This window comes from Seriola aureovittata, chromosome 14 (assembly GCF_021018895.1).
Source record: "Seriola aureovittata isolate HTS-2021-v1 ecotype China chromosome 14, ASM2101889v1, whole genome shotgun sequence".
Lineage (NCBI taxonomy): Eukaryota > Metazoa > Chordata > Actinopteri > Carangiformes > Carangidae > Seriola > Seriola aureovittata.
In genome coordinates, this window is record NC_079377.1 from 21,472,749 (window position 1) to 21,495,376 (window position 22,628).

Consider the following 22,628-nt stretch of genomic DNA (forward strand, 5'->3'; position numbering starts at 1 on the left):
ATGTGTGTGTGTGTGTGTGTATGTGTGTGTGTGTGTGTGAGAGAGAGAATATCAAAAGGCCAGGAGTCACTGTGTGTGTTGTTTCCTGCTAAAACACAGAGTTACCAATTAGCGACAGGAGACACACAGCAGAGCTTCTGGTGGAAACAGGCATCCTCTCTTCTAGTGTTTGCCCCTGCCCCTCCCCCCCGGGCTCCTCACCCCCTCACCTCACCCCACCCCACATGTAGGATGAGGTTACAAACACAACAGACAACCTGGACACAGCTGTCGCTCACTCTCTGTCCTACACAGATGCAGGAAGTGGTCGAGAGGAGGACAATACACGTTTGATGGTCAACGGCTGGGTGATAACTGTCTTGCATGAAAACAATGCAGGTACAGGATGTAGCATGCGCTGCTGATGTACATAACAGTGTTGACTGATACAAATCCCTGCAGGTACCGGAAAATATAAAAGATGGCACGAAATTCGGGGGGAAGCGAGAGGCTGTTTGTGTGTGGAGTGAAATTTTTTCAGCTGGAATCCCCATCCTACCCCTGTACCCCCGGACGGAAACAGCTTCCACTCCCAGATGTTCATTTCCCTCCCTGGACAATACAGATGGGGACTATGTTTTTTTCTTTCCCTCCTGTGCACGTGTGTGTTCAAGCGGTCTGCAGAAAACACCTCTTTTCCCTCTACTCCTGTATTTTCTTTCATTCTAACTCAGTTCCTTTGCAGACGGCTGTTTTCATTATTCACCTTGAATGACAATGTGCTGTGCGAGCTGCAGGATTGAGCACCTGAGAGAAATCCACAGGACATTTTTATCTACAGCAGTGATGGATTATGGTTTAGGATTGACTCAGATACACGCCAGCAGGATTTGTGATGTTACACAACAAAAATATGGTGTGCAAAACATGTTAATCATGCATCAGTGGCTGAAGGAAGATGTCTCCATGGCTGAAGTAAAACAAGGGTTATTACTGAAGTGCAGTAGAAGCGCATCGTTGATCTATCTGGGAGAACTGCATAACAAGATGTCTAGGTCATCATTATAAAGTTAGTCCACATGTTTCCGTCCTCCCCCTCATTTAGATCATCTTTTTTAAGACTACAAACCCCACAGCTGTGGTCTCGGTCTACAGGTTTTCACAATGTGAGAAACACCAAACTCTTTCCTCAAAGCCGCAGTGTCACAACAACGCAGGAAATTGTCTCTACCTCATCTCACCTCTAATAACCCCACACACACACACACACACACACACACACACACACACACACACACACACACGCACACGCACACGCACACACACACACACACACACACACACACACACAAAATGACCTTTTAAATCTCTCGGTGCTGCATGCCGTTAACTCTCCCTGCAGGATTGTGTCTGACATTCCACATTTTTTTTTATTTTTTATCACAGTCTGCAAATGATACAGTTTCCAATCCTCCACCCAAGGACAGGAGAGGTGCAGTCACTCTTCACTGTGCAAACTGTCTGTTTCTGCATCAAACCTGGTGGAGGGGTGGGGCACGGGCCAGGGGAGAACCCATTCAATTTGGTTGCTGATCCGGTTAAAGAGGCAGATCCAGGAAAAGTGATAGTTCGGGTTATTTGACGCGGGGTTGTGTGAGGTACTTATCTATGGTCGGTGCATTACCTGCAGTAGATTCAGATCAGTGCGGTTTAGAGAGGCGGCTGGGAGCACCGGCACAGAAGCTGAGAGCTGTGCTGCTGTGGACTGGGTCAGCAAAAAAAAAAAAATGTAGTTCCAAAGGAAAGGGCTGATTGACGGCAAGATAAAGTGGTGAAAATATTAAAAATATATACACACACTGATCACAGATAAGTACGTCACACAACCCTGCGTCAAATAACCCGAACTATAACTTCAACATTGCGAGATGTGGCATTTTTGCCTCGGCGGGGGTATGCACTCCGCTGAGTGCCATTCTAGTTTGGTCAGCAATCTAGTTCACCTTTAAAAACAGCTGTGTAGCTTTTTTAAAAAAGGTAAGACTTCTGATCTTGTTTTAAAGTCTTGAACCATTTCCAGCCGACACATTGAACTGGAGTTTATGGTTAAACACCAGGCTGAGCGATGACGTCTGTGTTTGTAGACTCTGCTGTGTTACCTGCTCCACTGTGCCATGACAGTAGTGTGTAAATCTTTAGTGGAGCTCCACCTTCAGCAGTGTGAACAGTATTTTGGCTGGACATGCACTTCCAGCTGTATGGAGACGTCAAAGGTTATTACAGGAATGAAAATAAGTTCTAAATGTAACTTACAGATCAGGTAAGACCAGTGAGGTCGAGTCAGTTACACCCAAATCTACTGTACTATCATGTTACTGTGCTGGTTTCTGTGTAATCTGGTGGAAGATCAACATAGCTGTTATTGTCAGCTGTTCTTGTGAAACCACCGGCCCAATGGGACATGTTGCTATGTGAGTTAAATACTATGAAAATATTATCTACGTCACAAGGTAAAAAAATTGAAGTTACTGTAGGAATACTTCACAGGGATGTTGGAAATGACACACGAACTAAACGATATGTCCTGACTCCTTACAGGGATGTTATAGGACTGTTAATGTAAACAGATTAACAAAAGCCAACAAGTTTTTAATGGCTCACTTTTGTTCTTGTTCTTGCTGTCACTCTTCATGTAGTGATAAAATCACATCACCTGCCAATTTAATGACAACAGGCGACATGACAGACAGAGTGACAGAGTACGTCACAGTGTCCTGTGCCAACAGTTGTCAGGTGTGGGTGCGGGATAACTTGGAAGTAACGGGTTCAAACAGAGCAGAGTAGTAACTAAACAAACAATAGTCTATAATCTTTAGGGTTATTTGAACAGTGACAGGTTGTAGTTAGTGTGGCTCTGTTCACGTGGGTGAATAGTGAGGGAGTATAAAGTTTTGTTTGCCAACGATGTTAAATGTAAACCAGGACTTTAATGACCGAGCGGTGGGATGTGTGATTCATGGTGTGTGACACTAAACTAAATATCTTCAGTTGTTGTCACCTTGGAGCTCTGGGAGAATATGATGCATGTTTTTCACTATCAGCTGATATTTTCTGGACTAAACCAAATCCAGGAAGTAGAATCGGTATCTATCTCATATTATCTTAATATGTTGAATTACAGTTAAAACCGGAGGATCACAGCTGCAGTAAAAACAAGAGCTTCAGTCCCTACACTGTCCATGTGATGTGGATGAATCTCAGATTAATAGAGTAGACATCTGAGGACCTCGAGTCATCAGCATGCACGTCGTTGATCAGAGACAGAGTATATTACCTGGTGCCCATCACCTTCCTCTGCCTGTGTCTACTTCCCCCGCTTCTTTCATTTCGCCCGTCTGCGTGACTTGAAGAATGCCTGATGCCTTTAGATGCCAAACATACGCCAATCAATTACTGCTGCAGCGGGTCAGCCTGTCATCTCCTCTAGTCGCAGCAGTTAGTGGGCAATCTGTGTCGAAACTGTCTTTACAGACCAAAAAAAGCAACTGAATAATTCATTTGGTTTGGGGAGATTTTGAATTCCAGTCTTTGGCAGTGGTTGCTAAGAAAGTTTAGTTTAACCCTTTCCTTCACCCTCACTCACTGGGATGGGACACTACCAAATGATGCCTGTTTACCCTCTTCCCCTTAATCACACACTCTCTTTCTCACCCTGTTTCCTCCATCTCATTACTGCGTGTAACTGTCATTTTACATTTCACTTAATGTTCCCTGTTTCAGTGCTCGTTTCACCACTTCCCTCTCCCCAGCTCTCTTCTCTCTTCCTCCGTCTCTCTTTATGTAACTCTCAATTTCACTGTAAAGCCTCCTGTTTTCACACTTCATTCATCTTTTACTGCCCCTCTGTCCATCTTTAATCTTCTCTCTCTCTCTCTGTTATTCTTTCTCTCTCTCTCTCTCCTTCTTTCCAGCTTTTGAGTTTGTAAATGAGGCAGCTCGGAATCGCAGTTTGATGCAGTTACTCTTCTGTTGCTACAGACTGAAGAGAGAAAGACAGATAGCGCTGTGTGTGTGTGTGTGTGTGTGTGTGTGTGTGTGTGTGTGTGTGGTTAAAGAGTCCAGTGCCAGACGAGAAACTGAGGACTTTCTGTCAATGTTCAGTGAGACAGAATCAAACATGTCAAAAATGCCAGCGAGCAGCGTGTCTGACTTGAAACCAGCTCAACCTGTTTTTTCTTTGGAAAGAAGATTTGGACCACAGGTCGTATTTCCCAGGAGCAAATGGGGCAACATCCTATTGGCCAATAAATCTTGGTTATTAGTAGAGCAGATCATTTTGAGTTTGCTTCCTTGAGTACAGTAAAAAAATAAAATAAATAAAAAATCCTCACTTTACTGAAAAATAATTCCTGTTTAAAGTCCTTGAATTCTGTTTATTATTAATAATTTTATGCATCATGTTTATACTTTTCACAGCTACTTATATTGAATGCAACAAGTCAAATAAATAAAATAAATGCCTTGGTCAGCGGGAGAACCACTTCATTTACATGGTATTAACTCAGTACAGCTGTGACGGCCAGATTTATCTTTAGATCTATTTTACATCACTAAACACATCATGTTTTTATCATTCTTTATGTAAATTTTACAGATCACTCTGATGTTTTTTGCTTCTGAGATGATGCTTTGATCCAGTGGCATTCCCCATTTGGTTCTGAGATAAATCACTAGTGTCACCCAATGATTAAAGGGATGAGAAAAACAAAATTGCATAAAGTTGGGATTATTTTCTATGAGTTTTCTCTCTACTTTTTTTGTGTGTGTTATTTCTTGGGAAATACTGGATACTTCAGCCTTCCAAACATCTAACACTAATGACTCACATTCACATGAAGGTCACAGGTCAGAAAGAGAGTGAAAATCTGATGGTGTACCGGGAACACCAGGAAGACTTCAGTGTAATTCAGTAAGAGTCTTCATAGCTTCGTCATCACCGTCCGTATTATGCTGAACAGGGTTTTTGGTCTGAACTTCATCAAACACAATAATTTGGTAATAATAATCAGGACCAGCAACTTTACATGATCGCTTTCCACAAATTTCCACAGTCACATCGGGCCAAACACAGAAACGGTATTATGACTGTGATGGTGGAAACACTGACGGACATGGAGGTGACCAGATAGTGACTTATTTCGCCTGAGCTGCCTTCATGCCCTTTTTGTTGTGCTTCTTGGTAAAGCGCATGTTCCTCAAGAACTTAGGGTCCACCCCCTCTTCAGTGACTCAGATCTGGGCCTCTTGATGCCATTCCTGTGGGCTTTCCAGGACTGGTTGTGGGTTGTGTAGTTCTTAGAGACTCGGCCATTTCGACGCTGGTTTAATCTGCCGCACGAACAGACAACAACTGGAAAAGCGTTCTGATAAACACCTTGCATTGTATACTAGTCTATTTTCAGTGTCTTTGCAATGTGACTATGTTCAAGTAGAAAACACAGTATGGATTCAGAGGCTCTCCTGAACGTTGAAGGAAAAAAACTGAGAAAACAGAGCATGTGCTTTCAGACACACTGCGGTTTTCACGTGTAACTTCTGTCATGTGACGGTTAATGATAGAGCAGGAATAGTCACATGAAAACTGTTTGATGTTAGTGAAGGACACAAGTTTCATGCATTAATCCACAGGACGCTGGTGAAGAACCTGATTCAAAGTAAAATCATACTGTACCTCCCAGTTAACCGACACCAGCCTGATAAACAGCAACACGAAACCAAGTTATCAGTTGATCTTTATTCGAAATGCATCCTCATTTCCTGGTTATGAACATTCATATATCAATGTTTCAATCTTTTCACCACTACAATGCAAAGAGGACTGCAGAGGCTGAACAAGCTGACGACTAATTCTAGGAATTCAAATGTCCCGTCGGGCTATTATTGGTTACTGATGTTTCTACACATCCGCTCACAGATAATCTGCATGTTTTAGTATCATGATTAACTAGAAAATGCCAATGTCAAACAACATACACCACACCAGATCTGCCCCAAAAAGTAACGGGTTCTTCTCCGGTTCATGCCCCATCCCTCTATCTAGTTTGGTGAAAATCGGTTCAGTACTTTTTGCACAATCCTGTTGACAAATAAACAGACACTGGTGAAAACATAGCAACCTTGGCAGCACTAATGTGTGCTAAATTACTGCTGAAATCCTGACTTTTACTCATTATTTCTTTACTGGAACATGCACTTCCTGTATGTTTTGCCTCAGCGTGTTTGTGGTAAACCTATCCTACCTCTTAACAGCAACGTTTTCAATGCTGTTGACATACTTTCTACCATCCCAACAAAATAAGAACGCATGAGACAAGGAACGAAGACTGGTTTACTTCACTGTGAATTAAAAATGAGCAGATACAGTGTGATTTTTTTTTACTTTGTATAGATGGGACCATTACTCCCCAAGTGAGTAATATGGCACTTAATCATGACCATTTCCCTTTTCTTCCTTGTTTAGCTAAGTTCAACACAAAGTCACAGCAGAAGAGAGAAAGAAAAAAAAAACGTTCTCAGAATTTGAAATTCAGCCTGCAAACCAGACTCGTGTACTTCTGCTGCTCCATTTACTTACTGGCTAGCTCTTCTCCTGACGGCTCAACATTTTGACTGAACCAAACACTGCGCTCAGACTTCAAGGATCCTCCCACGAGATCAGACCGAATCAGATAAGTTTGCTCCTCTCAATCTTGCTACTTTGAAGCTCGCACAAAACATGGAAGCCCGGCGTTCAGGAAATCGAAGCAGAGCGCAGTGAAAGCGTCCCTTGTGACCGCAAACTAAGGAAGTCCTACAAAATGTGCTTCTTCAGTGAAACAGAACAAGGAAATCCTGCACAATCAACTCAAAGAGACGCTGATGACTCGGCACTTTAACTTTCTAAGTGACTGACCAGCAGCACCATCAAAAGGAAACTCACGTGGGTTGTGTAGTTTACTGCCAGGAGGATAGTGAATAGTCTCTGCACAGTCCACAGAGGTCTGCTACTACAAGGAATGACTGCTGGAACATTTCAGAGGGAAACTTTTCAGTGTAGGAAAAATATATGACACAATCTGATCTCTGAATTACGATGATACACCATGACCTTACTTTATCAATACATACACTCAAATAATAAATAAAATGTTATTCAAGCAATCTCCCATTTAATTCTACTTTATACTGCTCCACTACATTTTGTACTTTTTACTCCATTGCATTTATTTTATAGTTATGTTTTCTTTTCAAATAAGGATTTTACATACATTCATATGATCATTATATAAAAACATGACTGTATAATTTGATAGATCTGGTCTGTACTAAGCTGTCACACATCTCAATGAGTAAGATAATAAAAGCTTTGAACTCTTTTGTACAAGTTAATGAAGCGTGGAAATGTTATTATTTATTTATCAAATTAACCAGATTTCGATGGAATGAAACTGTTTAACTCAATCGATTTATAGTGGATCAATAAAACAGATGAATGATTTGAAGTTTTGTTTGTCTTAGTTAAAAAAAAAAACTTATAAACAATGGCCAAATAAGTGACAGGCCATAATGAGAAAAAATGGCTGTCATTAGGAAAGTAAATAACCATCATTAAATTCTTACAAATCATCACTTGAATCACTTGTTCATGTAATACTTTTAGAAAAAGGTCACTTACAGTACAATAAGAGAATTACAGTCTATTTTTACACTGACCAGTAACAAACAACTTCCTTCTACGTGGATGTGAACCAACCGTTTCTGGGCTTCTATTAGTCACATTTTTAATTATGTACAGATATTTATGACTTTCCAGTTTGTACAATGGACTGTATGCGTCAAATCATGTTTGCCTGTAACGACTGGTGTCCAGGATAGTTTGAGTCATATGTTTATTGCTTTGGGTGCAACAAGGTGTGAGATGGGTTGGTATTTAAGGCTCAGCAAAATCCACGATGGAAAGGAAATGAAGAGCAGTGATATAAAATATGCCTGAAAACACTTTGATGAGCATCAGTTCATTTTTCAAACTGTTCAGACTGTTTCGCCTCGTCTTGTTTGGTGCCTCTGATGCCTCAGTTTCAAGCTGTGGGCTGTCTGCTTACAGACAGCTCATCATGGAGAGTGACAGGTGCTGAGATGGGGGTTTGATCGTCTGAAACTGGGAGTAAAAACACACAGGAAAGCTTCATGTGGTTGCTTTCACTTTGAAATTTAACCTGCTTGGTGCACCACACCCGTAGCCACCAAAGACGAGAGAAGAAGTCTCGTAATTGTGAATATTTTGATTAAAAACATATTCAAAAGGTCACCTGTGATCTGCGCACTAGTGAGGCAACTATATAAATAAAATGCAGCCTCCACATTCATGACTACTTAATATCATGCACTTTATTTTGTATGAGCTTCTTGATCCAAACACTGAAGAGGAGGTCATGGTTCAAATCTATAAAGTTTAGAAACTTCAATTATTGATCCTTTGGAGAATGCCTCCCCTGACAGAGATGTGACGCAATCCACAAGAAAGAAGACATCTCACTCTGTTGGATTTGTTGGAATAAAGAAATCCTCAGTTCACTGGTGGTTGTACAGTGAGGTTACAGGGTGGAGGAGTACTGACAGCAGCGCGCAGAGAGCACACGAACCGACAACAACCAGGTTTAATTATTGGCAAAATTAACATTAATTAGTGGCAGCTAATCTGACCTACCACTGGCACTGTTTGTTGTTTCAACCACCAAAAGCGACGCTGAGCTCAGCACCGGCTAAAAATGAGAAGCTGCAGCTGAATATTTCTTCACATTGCTTTGCTAATGATCATTAGTGAAACTGTGTATTTTTTTCCAGCCTCAGAGTCTGAACTCAGAGTCACTCACTGCTGCGCCCAAATAATATTCAACATTCACACATGCTGATTTCCGCTGGATTATACACTTTGTCTTAAAGAACAGGAGCTGCAACACGAGCAGGACGAGGTGGACGAAACACAACAGAGACACAGTAATGACATCATTTTAGTCGATACCGATCCATTAATACATAACTAGATTGGCCCTGATCCTTATCTTTAAGATCAGCTCAGGACATCTCTACTGCTCGTCTTACAATCTCTGAGAATGAGGATAAAGTGATTGTTCGTTGCTGCCATGGTGAAATTCCAGAGTTCAAATCTGCCTCATAGTTTAAGCGCATTGTTTTGACATCTGATAAGCCTTCAGGCTCAAGGCTTAATTACTGTTTCTCATACTGGACTTCCCCTGATGTGTTTTACACCTGTAGCAACACAGCTCCACTAACACAGTCCACTGGTTAGGTATCATTGCTGTTTTATATGGGATGTTAATTCATTCCTGTTGTATTTATGATTGCTTCCTGGTTTAGTTTTCTTCTTACAAGCCAATCTAACAGACAGTGTGTGTGTGTGTGTGTGTGTGTGTGTTGTGTGTGTGTGTGTGTGTGTGCGTGTGTGTTTGGCTTAATCATATGCAAAACTCACACACTGGAATATTTTGTTCCTTGTAAGATGCAGAAACATTGAGAGCTATGTGCGAACAAGGACAAGGTCTTACTTGAGATATAAGTGATGTAAATCCAGTTTTCACTTTCTCTCCCACCATAAACATGTGATGTTCTCATTCTCTCAGATGCAGACAAGCAAAAACACTTACAGAGTCCTCTGGAGGTCTTTGTATCTTGATCCACTCCACTGACGGCCCCTTCACCTGCAGAAATCTGTGGAAAAGATTCTTGAAGCCCTCGAAGTCTTTCTTGGACACCTGAAAAACACAAGGATTTTACAATATTTTACTGAGGGAAGCTGAATAAACTGCCAGAAAAGTTTAAGACACTGATACAGTCTTTGAAACCATTTTACTTTTCTCGTCTAAAAATTAGGTTAAATTAATAAGATCTTTGCTGATTCTCACCATAGTTTTCAATCACAAAGTCAATAAAAATTTTATTTATTTTTTCTTATTTCATATTTCTCACATTGCACTTTCACTACTCCTCAGTTTCTTATAATGGAGCTGGTAATCGAGCAGTTGAAACTTCTATTGCTGCTCTCAAAGGTGAAGATAAAACAGACAGCTGGAGCCTCGAATGTAAAATGTGGGTTTGATCATCTACAATTAGAAAGTCAACTGGTGAAATGGGTGTGTTTACCAAGCGAGAAATTACACAATAAAAAGACGTATGACTGATGGATGAAATATGTGAAGCTGCTGAACAAGCTTCACCACACATGAGGGGAGATATTTGATTGTAAGCATGAGTATTACAGAGTATTACATGTTTGTGTAATGCTGATTTCTTTCTGCAGCTACTGGACTGTGCACTGTAGATGCAAAATCAAAATGCTTTAAAACTTAACAATTAAAAACCAGATTGTGATGCCCCTGGTTCTGCACACACACATTGTGCATTGTGATACATGTGTACAATACCAGTTGCAGATAAAACAGCATCAGGATGTGTTGCAGCACCTGGAGCGGTTTTATTTGTTTTGGGATGAGATGATTTCATAAACCACTTTGGTGATTTATTCATAAAATTCCTCTCCATAATTTAGTGATTTGCAATTCTTCTTTTGTGTTGCTTTTTCTCTGGGTTTGCATGGTTTTTATTTTTAATACACTTGTAAAAAAAGAAATTTCAGACAAAAAGATTAAGATAAAAACAAAAAAATAACTCAAAATGCATTTAAGCTCTTAAAAATCTATTCCAGGAGGGTAAGGCAAATATAACCATGTTGGTGGCCTGTCACTGGTAACGAGACCTGCCCAGTTTAACCAATGTGTAACTAAGACTCTGTCTCTGCAGTTCTGTATATGCACAATGCTTTTTCGCTTGCGTAACTGTTGGTGCTTAAATACAAAAGCTTTTTCTGTGAGCCCACTTGAGTGAAAGTGTGTGTGAAGTAACGGGCGCGCTTGTGTGTGTGACTGGCTGTCCCTCCTGACCTTTTTCTCTCCGTGTATCCTTCCATCTTTTGCGATTGCGCCTGGTTAATGTCTGAAAGAGGCAATTGCCAAACCTTGCGTACGTGTGTGTGTGTGTGTGTGTGTGTGTGTGTGTGTGTGTATGTGTGTGTCAAGCCAGTTTTACTGACAACTTAGTTTCAAGGTTTACGATTGTATTACAGCAAAGAAAACAGAAGGAATGATGGTGAGTCTCGCTTTCTTGCAGCTGTTTAGGACACAGTTTGGCGTTTACCCTGAGGTTGTGATGAATCAGCTGCTGTGGGCTGAGAAGTACCAACTCCCACCACCAGAATTCCTTTTAGGCAAACAGGACGAAGCTACAGGGGCTCAGTTGGGCTGCGTCTCTCTAATGACGCAATATATTATGATTCAGGCTGACAAAATGGGTGAATGTTTGCTTTAAAACCTTGCCTACTGCAATTTTATGACATTATGTCTGTGTGACTTTATGTTTGTGTGTGTGTGTGTGTGTGTGTGTAAGCATGTAGGTGGAACCCTCATTGGCACTCTGCTACAGTATGTGTCACTTTTGTGTTTTCCCAGTGTTGTGCGAGACCCCACCACCCTCTAAATCACTACCAGATGGTCGGAGAGGCAAAGAGAGAGAGAGAGAGAGAGAGAGAGAGAGAGAGAGAGTGAGTCAGTGCTGGTGTACCTCTCTCTCGGCCCCTGTGGTGGTGTCCAGCAGTTTCTCCAGCTCAGCGTGCATGGAGCTCTCCAGCTGCTGCCGCATCATTTCCTGGAACTGAGCCATCCCTCCGTTGGGCACTCCTTTACTCAGACCTGGACAGAGAAGACAGGGGAAGATGAGGTGAAAAGGTTTCTTCACAGTTGCAATATAATTTTTATCGAGTCAAACCGTCTCTTTAGGCTCGTCAATGAACAAAACAATATTTCCAGTTTGTCAAGTTTATTTTTCACTCAGAGCATATCGTAGTCATGATTCTTTAATAATCTAATTTAGCCATTATCTCTGTAATGATTGTTTATGTTGTGTATTTCTGATAATAGTTATCAGTTTTCTTTTTAAATCTCAACCATCAATATCAATATTGACTTTGAAAATCTATTGTTAAGACACATCCAGCATGGCTTGTAAACTCCCTGACTGACTACAGGTACAGGAAGGGATGTAATCACACCTGTGAACGAAGCACCTCTGAGCCTAATTATTTCAATTGCTTTAATTAACTAGCACAAGTAGCTTCGGCTTGAAATGACAGTAAATGTGATTATTGTCATTGTCATTAGGAGCCCCTGTTCTATTCACAAGACCTAAAAGCAGTGGCTGGAGAATTCAACCAGCAAACTGTGCCCAAAAATCAGATGTTACTGGCACATTTTAGTTGCCCAGGAAGCCTGAAATGCTGTAGTAAGTTGTAAGTTAAAGGCAGGCTGGCTGCAAGCCTGAGGTGGTGAAATAAAACCAGTGAATGACCTGGAGAACTTTGACCAGGACTCCACCTGGCTGCCTTTCAGAAAGCTATGAACAACACTTTTCAAACCAGCTGTGGATTGATTTTAGTCAGATTTTTTAAAATTCAGTTTGAGAAGTGGTGTGCTCATGCCCAGATGGGAGGCTCGATCATTTAAAAAAATTAGAGTTTACAACCAACCGACCAATCTCAAATGCATTCAAGAGATACCATCTGTCACAGGCAAAGGATAGTGGTCATGTGGTGACACAAAACACAATGTAAAAGAAAACTTTAATGTGCATTTAAGAGCTCTTGAGCCTCAGATAGCAGGACTTTCACATGAAGGCATCAACTCAAGTATTTTAAGTGTTGACAGAAATAAGACTGAGCATGGTAATCACATGTGAGGGATCATTTAGTATAAGGGGCAAATTATAAGTCTCCACAAGCTGATTTCAATTCTGAACTGATATGAATAAAAAACCAGTACCTGCATCAAAATAGAGTTGAGAAATGCCTGGAATGCAGAAAAAACATTAGAAAAGGTGTTTGGCTCTAAGGAATGATGATTTTGGTAAATGAAGATCTATGAAAACACGGATTCTGTTCAGGGTTATAACTAAAATACCTTCCACATCATCACGTACCTTCCACATAAAGTGCCATGTTTCAGCTGCCAAAGAGCGACCGGTTCAGCAATACATACGGTTAAATAACAAGATGAATCCAAAACAGAGCACACGGCACTGTTTCAAGTTAAAAATCCCCCCGAGAGCAGAACCGAAGTGTCATTGAACATACATCCCGTAAATGAATAGAAAAGTTTCTTAGAGGTATCCTAAAAGCCAGTCACAGATCATTCATTCAGAGGTGTGCAACCCTTTAAGTCCATTCACCACTGACGCTGAGGAAAAGGCATCCTGTCAACCTCAAAAAAAAAAAAAAAAAAAAAAAGAAGAAGAAGGAAAACAAGGAAACATTCATCCGATCACATTTATCTCTGGCCAGCAGCCAAGTATAGTCTCTCAACATGAAGCTGGACCTGATCTAAGAGGATCTTTTATTCCTTGCGGTGGCCGCCTCTCGTTTTCCAGCCCCAGTACTGTAAACCACGTCACAAATCCTGGCTCTGACACCCAACCTCTGGCCGTGTTTCTCTTGTCCCTCGCCCCCTGCCTACAATTTTATTACCTTATTATTAAAGCGTCTTTTTCTTTTTTTTTCCTTTTTTTTTTTTACACCAGAGTCCACCTACTTGTACTGCCAACAAACCTCCAGTCAATTATTAACCGGAGAGAGGCACACTAGTGACTCCATCCGCACAACCTGCGTGCCTGACGGGGAACTTGAGAGGCTAGAGGATGCGGAAATGAATCAATGATGGATGGTGGACGGAGGGTCGGTATGTACTCAAGAAAAATACATATTAACGCTGGATACAGTGTTTACAGTCTTGGCAAGTCAAGTCCGTGAACGCTACACTACGAGTAAAAACGACCGCTTACGATTTATGTCTAAAAGAAAAACCGTTGAGCTACAATAGCTAACGTGAAGAGACGACCACCAACGCGAGTCGCTCGGGAAAACGGGCAAATCAAAACGTTTCTCAGATTTAAAGCCATTTTTCTTACTGTGTGACTGTAGGATGCTGGTGGAAAAAAAAAAGTCGATGGGGTCGGCCTGGTCCTGCGGGTCTGAAGGACCACAGCAATCCCGCAGACAAGAAGACAGACAGCAGGGGTACACTAAGATCGATGTTTTGTTTTGTTTTTTTCTTTAACAGGTTTTCATCTTAAAACTTCGGGCTTCTGTTTCCCGTCGACATCGCTGAGTAAAAAAAAATCACAAAAAGACAAAAAGAAAACTTAAAAAACGAAATGTCAGTAGTTTGAAGATTCCGAGCAGGGGCGAATGGGAATGTCGCAGGGGGACGGCAGCCAATCAAAACGTTGTTTTTCTGTGACGCATTTTTGAACGACCAATAGATTTCTGCAACGTGCGATATGTTTTCTGACAATTCCGGGTGAAAGAATGCTCGAAATTTTGGAAATAAAATACCAGAAGTACACATACATCCGCCCTTATCCCGTATAACATCTTTAAGTAAAAGCTTTTAAAGTACATCAATATATCATTATGAGTAGCATCAAACTGACTGAGCAGCAGTGAACATCTCACCAGGTACAACAGATTCACCCCGGGCAGTGAAGGAGGAAGTATCCAGATTAAAGTAAAAGTGCTACCACCGTGCTGTCAAAATACTCCATTACAAGTAAAAATGTCAAACAGTTCCCCGTGACATTGTTATATTATTATAATTTATGCATTAATGTGAAAAAACATTTTACTGCCGAATTTGCTGCACTGTTTTATACAAGGCTGCATTATTAAGGCTTCATTATGGATTAATCTGTTGACTTGTCTTGATCAATCGATTGATTGCTTGGTTTGTAAAACTTCAGAAAATAGTGAGAAATGGCCAAAGTGACACCTTCAAAAGTCAAACCTCACAATTAGAAAGGAAAAGCAGCAAATCCTGACTTTTGAGAAACATGACATTTTTAATTGATGTTTTGATTTTCTGTTGGAACCAATTAATCGATTATTCATTACAGTGCTACTTTTATATACTATTGGGTAATTTAATCGGTAACGAGCTCCTCTTCTGTATGTAACAGATTGTAGTAAAGTTTTATTTTTATTGGAAAAGTGACTTGTAACAATAGCTATTAGATAATAGTAGTACAACAAAAAGTGCAATATTTCCATCCGAACTGTAATGGAGAAGAAGTAAAAAGTATAAAATGAGTACAAGTACCTCAAATGTGTACTGAACTACAGTACTTGAGTGTATGTACCTCCAACAGTGATCCCATTATTGTCAGACTGGAGAATCCTTTTGGTAGAGTAGCCCACTATTATAGTCTGTATCAACAATGACACATTGTGAAGTAATTAGAGAAGTTACATAATTGTTTCTCATCCTGCTGGTAAGTAAAACAATGAGGAAACACTGCCCCTGCCTGGTGAAACTGTGACAGTACACTGTACCTCAGTGTTTCAAATAGCAGGCGTCAACTTGGACTATTTTTTATCTCTGCAGGAAATGGAAGTATTACTGTACTTCTCATCACTGTGCAGTCCGATGTCACAAGCATCAACTGAAAAACTTGACATACCTGAAGACAAACTGTGGTCTACAGTATACTGGTACTGGAAGACAACCGATTGTCATATTTTTCACCCCCACCCCTTCCACTCTGCAAATATCAGTCCTAACATTTAGAAAAGCTGGAAGTTTGTTGATCACCTCATCCATCCCTTCTTATCTAATGCACGTTTGTAAGGGACTGGAGCCTTTCTCTGAACATTCAGAGAGAAGCAACGTAAACTTAAGACAGGCTGTCAGTCTTGTGTATTGTATTGATTGTATTTGGAGCTGCAGTGCAGAGACCAAGACAAATTCCCCCACGGGAACAATGAGATTCCATAACATTCACACCTACGTGCAAGACATCAACTCAAGACATGGCGACAACATAGTTGGAAACAAATTTAACACCGTAAACAAAAAAACAACAACAACACAACTATATTGTTTAATTTTTTATTATTTCAGCTTAAAAGTTATCCATTCCAGTGTTTGAGGACTTAGTGCATCACTGACTATATGTAACAACCATCCATTCACTTACCCCCAGAGAAAAATTATTGGAAAATAGCTGGTAACAGATCTGGTGGACCTCCAGTATATACTGCATACTTAAGGTAGAGTTATACTTGTGCGTCACAATGTACAGCAACCTTGTCAAGGGGTCTCTGGTGTTTACTGAACAGGAGAATATAATGCCATGTAGTCATTCATAGCCAAAGCAAACCTGCTTACGTTCTTTTCACTTTGCAATAGACAGTGGCAATAAGAATGAGTAGGTTTGTAACAGAAAGAGCTTTGCTACATCACAGAATATGTACGGTGATTCAGTCATTTTAAGATTACTGAGCTTTAATAACTCACTTAATGTCGTCTTCACTATCGACACCATGCCAGCTCCAGCAGGTTTGGAAACTTGTGAAAGAAAACACAAGAAACCCAAGCTCGCCAATCACTGTGTCTAGCTGCTGTACATTTTTAAAGAGGGTGCACGTTAGTGTAAGTGGCTGTGTGCATAGGCTCTATGTTTTTACTGCACAGCCTCCCAACACACAAGTATAAATCCAACTTTACACTCATAAACACTGACTCACTCTCTCTCTCTCACACACACAGTAATGCAGGGGTTTGTGGAGTGCTTTATTACAGGCGTGCTTCTGGAGTTTTGGGGCTGTCTAAGTGCTGGTAGGGAGGACCTGCAGGGTTTAGTCATACACCCAGGAAAGACACAGCTGTGTCCCTCTCTTCTATCAGCTCCGCTGCTGTGGCGTCCATCTTCAATCGGGAAAAATCATTGATGGCCAGGCCATCCACAATCTTCCAGGACTTGTCCTGAGGGAACAGCATACTTTCTTAGTAACTAACTGAGTTTTGTATTTTGGGACACATGCCAATAAACAATCCTCTACACTTACTTTTCCTAGTTCAACCAAAGGAAAAACTTGGAGAGTAATTTAATCTTTTTTTTGCTGACCTCCAGTAGTTTAACTTCTCACCTGGCTGCAGTGTACAGGTGTACTGACATCACTGTTTGGTGCAACAAAGCACTTTCTGACCACACCCAGCAATTACTCAATGATACTGAGCGTGATCAAACTTTTAACCAGAGAATGCAGATTTTAGCCTGGTCTTAATTTACAGGGATGGAAGTATGTCTTTTCCACAGTTGTTCATTATTTCACATTTTGAAGACAAAAAAAAAAACAAACAAACATGACAATCAAATCAGGAAACACCTAACTAATATCTGTCTACGCCAAGAAATCAATTAGCTGTATTAAAAACACGAGGTTAGATCAGTCTCACCTTGATCTGGACAGGGAATGAGTAGATGAGGTCGTCTGGGACTCCATAGGAGTTGCCAGAGGAGTAAACACCCATAGAGATGAACTCACCCTGAAACAAAGCAGAGAATGGTTAAGCCTGCAGTCTGGAAATATAATGCTGCTTATTCCAGATACAGTGAAATACAAAATTCAGAACCATAATGTCTGTGGGAAATCAAAATAATATAATAACAACCTGTAAAAAAAATAATGTTGCATATTAGATACTGTCTCTCACCTTATTTTTCATTTCCACTTTACCACATCACAAAAAATGAGGGAGGGAGGGAGGGAGGGTTTTACAAGTACAGCCTGCTCTTTGACTGTAACAGCCACTCCTTGTAACGCCTGATTGCAGCAGCGGACAGACATTCCCTTTCCAGAAATACAATATAAATAAACATGGTGTTTACCTCGGAGGTGCCTGACCAGATGTCTCTCATGTGGTCACAGATGGCCTTGGCTGCAGACATTGCACTGGACAGCTTCCTGGCCTTGATGACTGCAGCGCCTCTCAGTTGCACCGTCTGCAACACAAAAATGTGGATCACTGAATGAAAATGCAGGGGAGTTATTGAGCTGCGCAGCTACTTTGAGTTTTATTTATCAAGGTTTTGAGAAAATGCTGAAATGTTTGCAATCATTATCTCTGGAATTTTGTTGGATCATCAAGAAAATAACATTTGAAGAACTGAATGGCAATCTGTATTTCTGAAACAATGTATTATTGTCATTTTTCAGTCCTATGACCATGAAAAATACAATTTAACTGCTTATCATTGATAAACACTTCTTTGTGACCAATATTTGAGTCAAGGTTTACTGTAATCAGCAATGTCAGGAATTTATTATCAAACATACTTCCTACGTTTGATTGGTTGATTTTACAAAACCCATCACAAATTTTCCATAAAATGCTACTCATATTTTTCTGTATCTGCCATTTTCTTTTACGCTAGCACCCTGGAGATCTAATTTCAGAAGTATCATGCATTTTTGAGCAGCTGACAGAGGAGTTTTATATAAATGCTAAATGTTCCTTATAGTCCAATAAATTAGAATAAGTTAACATCAGCTCACAGCAATGAAATCTCCTTTGAGCCAGGCATCATCCTTGACTGCATCGAAGCAGGCGAGCTCACTACCAGACATGTTGACCATGCAGTGGTGCACGTCTGGGTACTGGGTGGACGAGTGGTTTCCCCAAATGATCACATTCTTCACATGGGTGGCCGGGACGCCACAGCGCATTGCCACCTACAGGACAGAAAGCAAAATCAGATCAGAAGAAACAAACGACTGACAACATCTGACAACGGCTGAATTGAACTGGAAGAAGGAGTGAACCTGAGAGCGAGCCCTGTTGTGGTCCAGACGGGTGAGGCAGGAGAAGTTCTCTTTGGGGATGGAGGGAGCAGACTTGGCTGCAATCAGACAGTTGGTGTTGGCAGGGTTTCCCACAACCAGCACCTAAAACACAAACATACAACAAAATGCAACCTGAGTGACTCATCTGATCCCTCTGCTTCCTTGGATCAAATTAGCTCCACTTAAAAGCATTTTCTGCTCTAGATTTTACATCATATTCTTAACAGAATGGAGCAAAAAAGCAAACTTGTATGATACTTAATAATACAGAAGGACAAAAAACGATGGATAAGCATGAGAAAGTATGTGTACTCCTGTGCTGTATGTTGCCAATATGAGATAAGAGTAGAAACATGTTTATAATCTAGGTCCTGTTTCATTACCTTGACTGTCTTCTTGGCATACTTCTCCAGGGCGGTTCCCTGGCTCTTGAAGATGGCCACGTTGGCTTTGAGCAGGTCTTTCCTCTCCATGCCCTCCTTCCTGGGCATGGAGCCCACCAAGATGGCAGCGTCCAGGTCCTTGAAGGCCACCTCCTCCTTGTCGGTGGGGACAATGTCTGTGGAAGGAGAAAATTAAGTAATTACTAGTGGTTGAATGTGTTTGTATTCTGTATATTGTTCCTTTAAATTTACATCTAAAAATTGTGCTCTACCACATCTCAAAAGGTCTGGGATTCATAGGTCAATATTAACACTTTGCCAAAAAGAAATTTTATAAATTTTACTAACTCTCCTAAACTGACAGGGTCATTTCACCTACAAATAAAGTATAAATAAAATGACAAATACAAATTTAACATGGATAATGACATTCTACATTTTCCGAGCCATCAAATGCATTTTGGGCATATTCCCATTTGACTGGAACCAAGTAGGTAGTGTATGTTCATATTGTGACCGGTAAATCAGATTAGTGCTCCCTCTTGGCCAGGTCTCCACTGTTACACAGAAACATGTTGGAATTCCTGATAAAAGCTGAAGTGAAAAATAAAATTGTTCATACACTTTTTAAAATCAACAAACACCAAAATACACAGCTCAAGTCGTTTCTGTCCAAGTAGCATATCTGCAATTTATCACTATGACAATATCCATCTGAAATAGTTTGAAACCAAACTTATTGAAAAGTCTGTACACCCTTTTCAAAATCATATGCATACGATTTTGAGAAATGCGATTCGGAGGTATCCCGTGTGCGACCAGTATTGTGCTGTACGGCTGGGCCCATCTCAGTGACTGAAGCGTTGTCTTTGCAGTACAGTTAGTTAATACAGGGGCCTCTCACATCCCCGGTCCAAACAAAGCAAAGGACAGCACCATTTCAAAGGAAAAATTCCAGGTCACAATGGAGACGACACATAATGGCGCCTCACAACTGATGTCATGACGGCGGTTACAGTGATGACACCAGAAAACCACGCGGAAACCAGCAACCATTTTTATCAAGTGTTGCAGAGAAGGAAGTCTCAACTGTCACAAAATTCTTACAATGACGCATATTTGGTCCTTGGAGTTAAAATAAATTTTCCTTGGTTCAGAAATGTGATCAAATGTTCCACCTGTCAGGATTCAGGAAAACTGCACAGCTGTTAGTAGCCCCAGCGGGTGGTGAATAATATTCTGGGTAGTGTAGAAATATATAAGGTTGAATGTTGATTTAAAATAACAAGTTTCTTCAATGGGATTGATTGATTTAAAAAAATCTGCCCAATTGCAATCTATTCCTACGAACTATGATTAGATATTTTATTATTTCCTTGCCAACAAATATTGCTGTGAGTGTGTAATCCTTAATGTTGTGGTCAAATGTGCCAGATATGCAAGGATGCTCTGCCAAAGTTGGAGATTTTAAGTTACTGTAGAAAACAAGGTTTGGACACATTTAATAGGGAAAAGTGAACAAATAAATCAAGTAAAGCTTACTAGATAAAAGGCACAGTTTGTGTAGAAACGATACATAGGGCTGATTTTGAGGTGTTCGATGAATTCTAGGTGTGTGTTTGCTCGGTAGCAATGAGCAGAGTGTTGGATTAAAACTGTTGGGCAACCATGGGGCCAACCATGCAGAAATTGCAAGCATTCATAAATGTAAAGAACTTTAAATAAAAACAGTTCACTACATCTTTAGCCCAGCATCTCCTTGTAACTACTGTTGCTCTAAAGGCACACTACAAAGAAGCCTTTATTCTATTGCTAGCATGTATATAGCACATGGTTAGGGCAGAGGCCAGAGCCCAGGTTAACAGCATCATGCACACGTGTGCTATCTTTAAGATGGACAAGGCTATAAACTGGCAAAAGGCATAACTTCTAGAAAGCACCTGTTTTAAAGAAAGAGTACATCCCTGATTCATAGGAAATAACATATTTTCAATCTAAAATAAGTCAGTTTAACTCCAGAAAGCTTCTCCAAAAGCAAACCATAAAGTAAAATCCATAGTTTACGTGTTTCAGGGGAACTATGATATTTGATGCCAGTGTATCAATGACATATAAGAAAATATATTGTGTTATTTTCTTGTATCAATTATCTCTCCCACCCTTAAATGGTTACCTCTCAGAAGTGGGAGGGCACAGTCCTGCAGCTCCATGACAACACCTTCCAGGACTGGCAACATGGGTGTGATGTCCAAAAGGAGCAAGGTGATTGGCTGGTAGAGGGAGGAGGGAAAGAAGTAGGCAGTGCAATGAATGGTATGAGATGAATGAAACATGCTGAACTGAATTCAAATCATAATTTCCATGCATAGTGACATGTCAGTGGGGGACTTAGTGAGACAGAGTGTGAAGGCCTAAGCCATATGGCTCACGGACTATGGCGCGTGCCAAGTGGATCAAGTGGTTTTAAAGTTGGCCTAAGACTCTTGGCACAAGATCCATTTCATTGACTTCAAGGACACTCCTGACTTGTCCCAGGACGCACGGATGAGCAAGTGCAATCTGATCAGTTCCCACAGGGACAACATCTGTTTAGTGTCACCCCCCCACATATGACCTGGAAAACTCACAGCTGTTTACTGGGGGGGTGTCAGTATCCTACAGAGGTCTTGTGACATTGCCTAATGAGATAAGGTAATTCTGTGTGTTACGTGAGCAAGACAAAGCCCTGCCTTACCTGATCTTTGCCAAAAACATCTCCCTTGGCAATGCTGAACAAGAGGGAATAGGCGATCTGCCCAGCAGCGCCGGTCACCAAAACTCTAATAGGCTCAGACTGCAAGACACAAGGCAAAGAACAATGCTGTTAGTACTAATACCATTGATTTCAGAGGAAGGACAGGTATGAAAGTGATAGTGTAATTGTTCTACACAAGTGGTGCTGGCCGTCTATTAATGTCTGCAGGATTTACTAAAGCAGGGGGTCACTTCAAAAATAGACCGTGCCTTCTATACAGGAGTATTACATAACACAACCAGGGTATACTTGGCTTATCAAGTTCATCGCCATCTTTATCACTCACTCACCAGCATTCATTCAATCCCCAAAACTACCAAGATAGCTCATAAGGAAATTAAAAAAAGCTTCATATGAATATGAGCTGAGGACGGACTGATTTTTTTTAAATAAACATATCAGTGGGGTTGGTTACGTCATACGGCGAGCCAGACTATGAGTGTTGTTAAAATCTATTTTCTAACTTTGACGAACTTTGCAAACGTTCCTGAACTGCTTAATGAATCAAACAGAATAACCACAGTTTCATTTGTTATTTTAAAAAGAATGATATAGAAGTCGCCAGTTCTACTCACCATGTTCACACGGTAGCCTGAACTGCTCTCTCACACACCACTCGCTCAACTCGGAGGTAGTCAGTCACTCCTATTCAAGTCCTCACTTGATTGCGACACTTCTAACTGTCATGCGG

The 22,628-nt window shown here is 40.8% G+C and overlaps 2 protein-coding genes across 4 annotated transcripts in view; both read right to left on the reverse strand.

The window, feature by feature from the left end:
- The window catches only part of ugp2b (UDP-glucose pyrophosphorylase 2b), a 29,361-nt gene extending 14,868 nt beyond the window's left edge, over positions 1 to 14,493 (reverse strand). Inside the window, exons 1-4 of one of the 3 annotated variants that reach the window (XM_056395396.1) lie at positions 13,063 to 13,557; positions 12,906 to 12,932; positions 11,653 to 11,780; positions 9,684 to 9,791 (exon numbers count right to left, since the gene is read on the reverse strand). In XM_056395396.1, the coding sequence (XP_056251371.1) occupies positions 9,684 to 9,791; positions 11,653 to 11,780; positions 12,906 to 12,932; positions 13,063 to 13,081 (282 nt within the window). In that variant the 5' untranslated portion in view covers positions 13,082 to 13,557. Of the gene's footprint in view, positions 1 to 9,683; positions 9,792 to 11,652; positions 11,781 to 12,905; positions 12,933 to 13,062; positions 13,558 to 14,046 lie in introns of those variants that run through there. The other 2 variants (XM_056395398.1, XM_056395397.1) reach the window with 2 other exon arrangements.
- A 1,515-nt stretch (positions 14,494 to 16,008) lies between these two features.
- mdh1ab (malate dehydrogenase 1Ab, NAD (soluble)) lies at positions 16,009 to 22,608 on the reverse strand. The gene is made up of 9 exons (XM_056395400.1): positions 22,513 to 22,608; positions 21,878 to 21,976; positions 21,317 to 21,413; positions 19,144 to 19,319; positions 18,740 to 18,862; positions 18,473 to 18,649; positions 17,806 to 17,919; positions 17,373 to 17,462; positions 16,009 to 16,898 (listed from the first exon to the last, which is right to left on the reverse strand). The coding sequence occupies exons 1-9, from the start codon at positions 22,513 to 22,515 to the stop codon at positions 16,776 to 16,778; spliced, it is 1,002 nt and encodes a 333-aa protein (XP_056251375.1). The 5' UTR covers positions 22,516 to 22,608; the 3' UTR covers positions 16,009 to 16,775.
- Positions 22,609 to 22,628: the final 20 nt, after the last annotated feature.

Coding starts and splice junctions, on each gene's coding strand:
- mdh1ab (XM_056395400.1), bottom strand. Junction 18,863..19,143: donor ATGCCAAGAAGACAGTCAAG/GTAATGAAACAG, acceptor TTTGTGTTTTAG/GTGCTGGTTGTGGGAAACCC. Junction 17,920..18,472: donor TCAAAGGAGATTTCATTGCT/GTGAGCTGATGT, acceptor TTTGTGTTGCAG/ACGGTGCAACTGAGAGGCGC.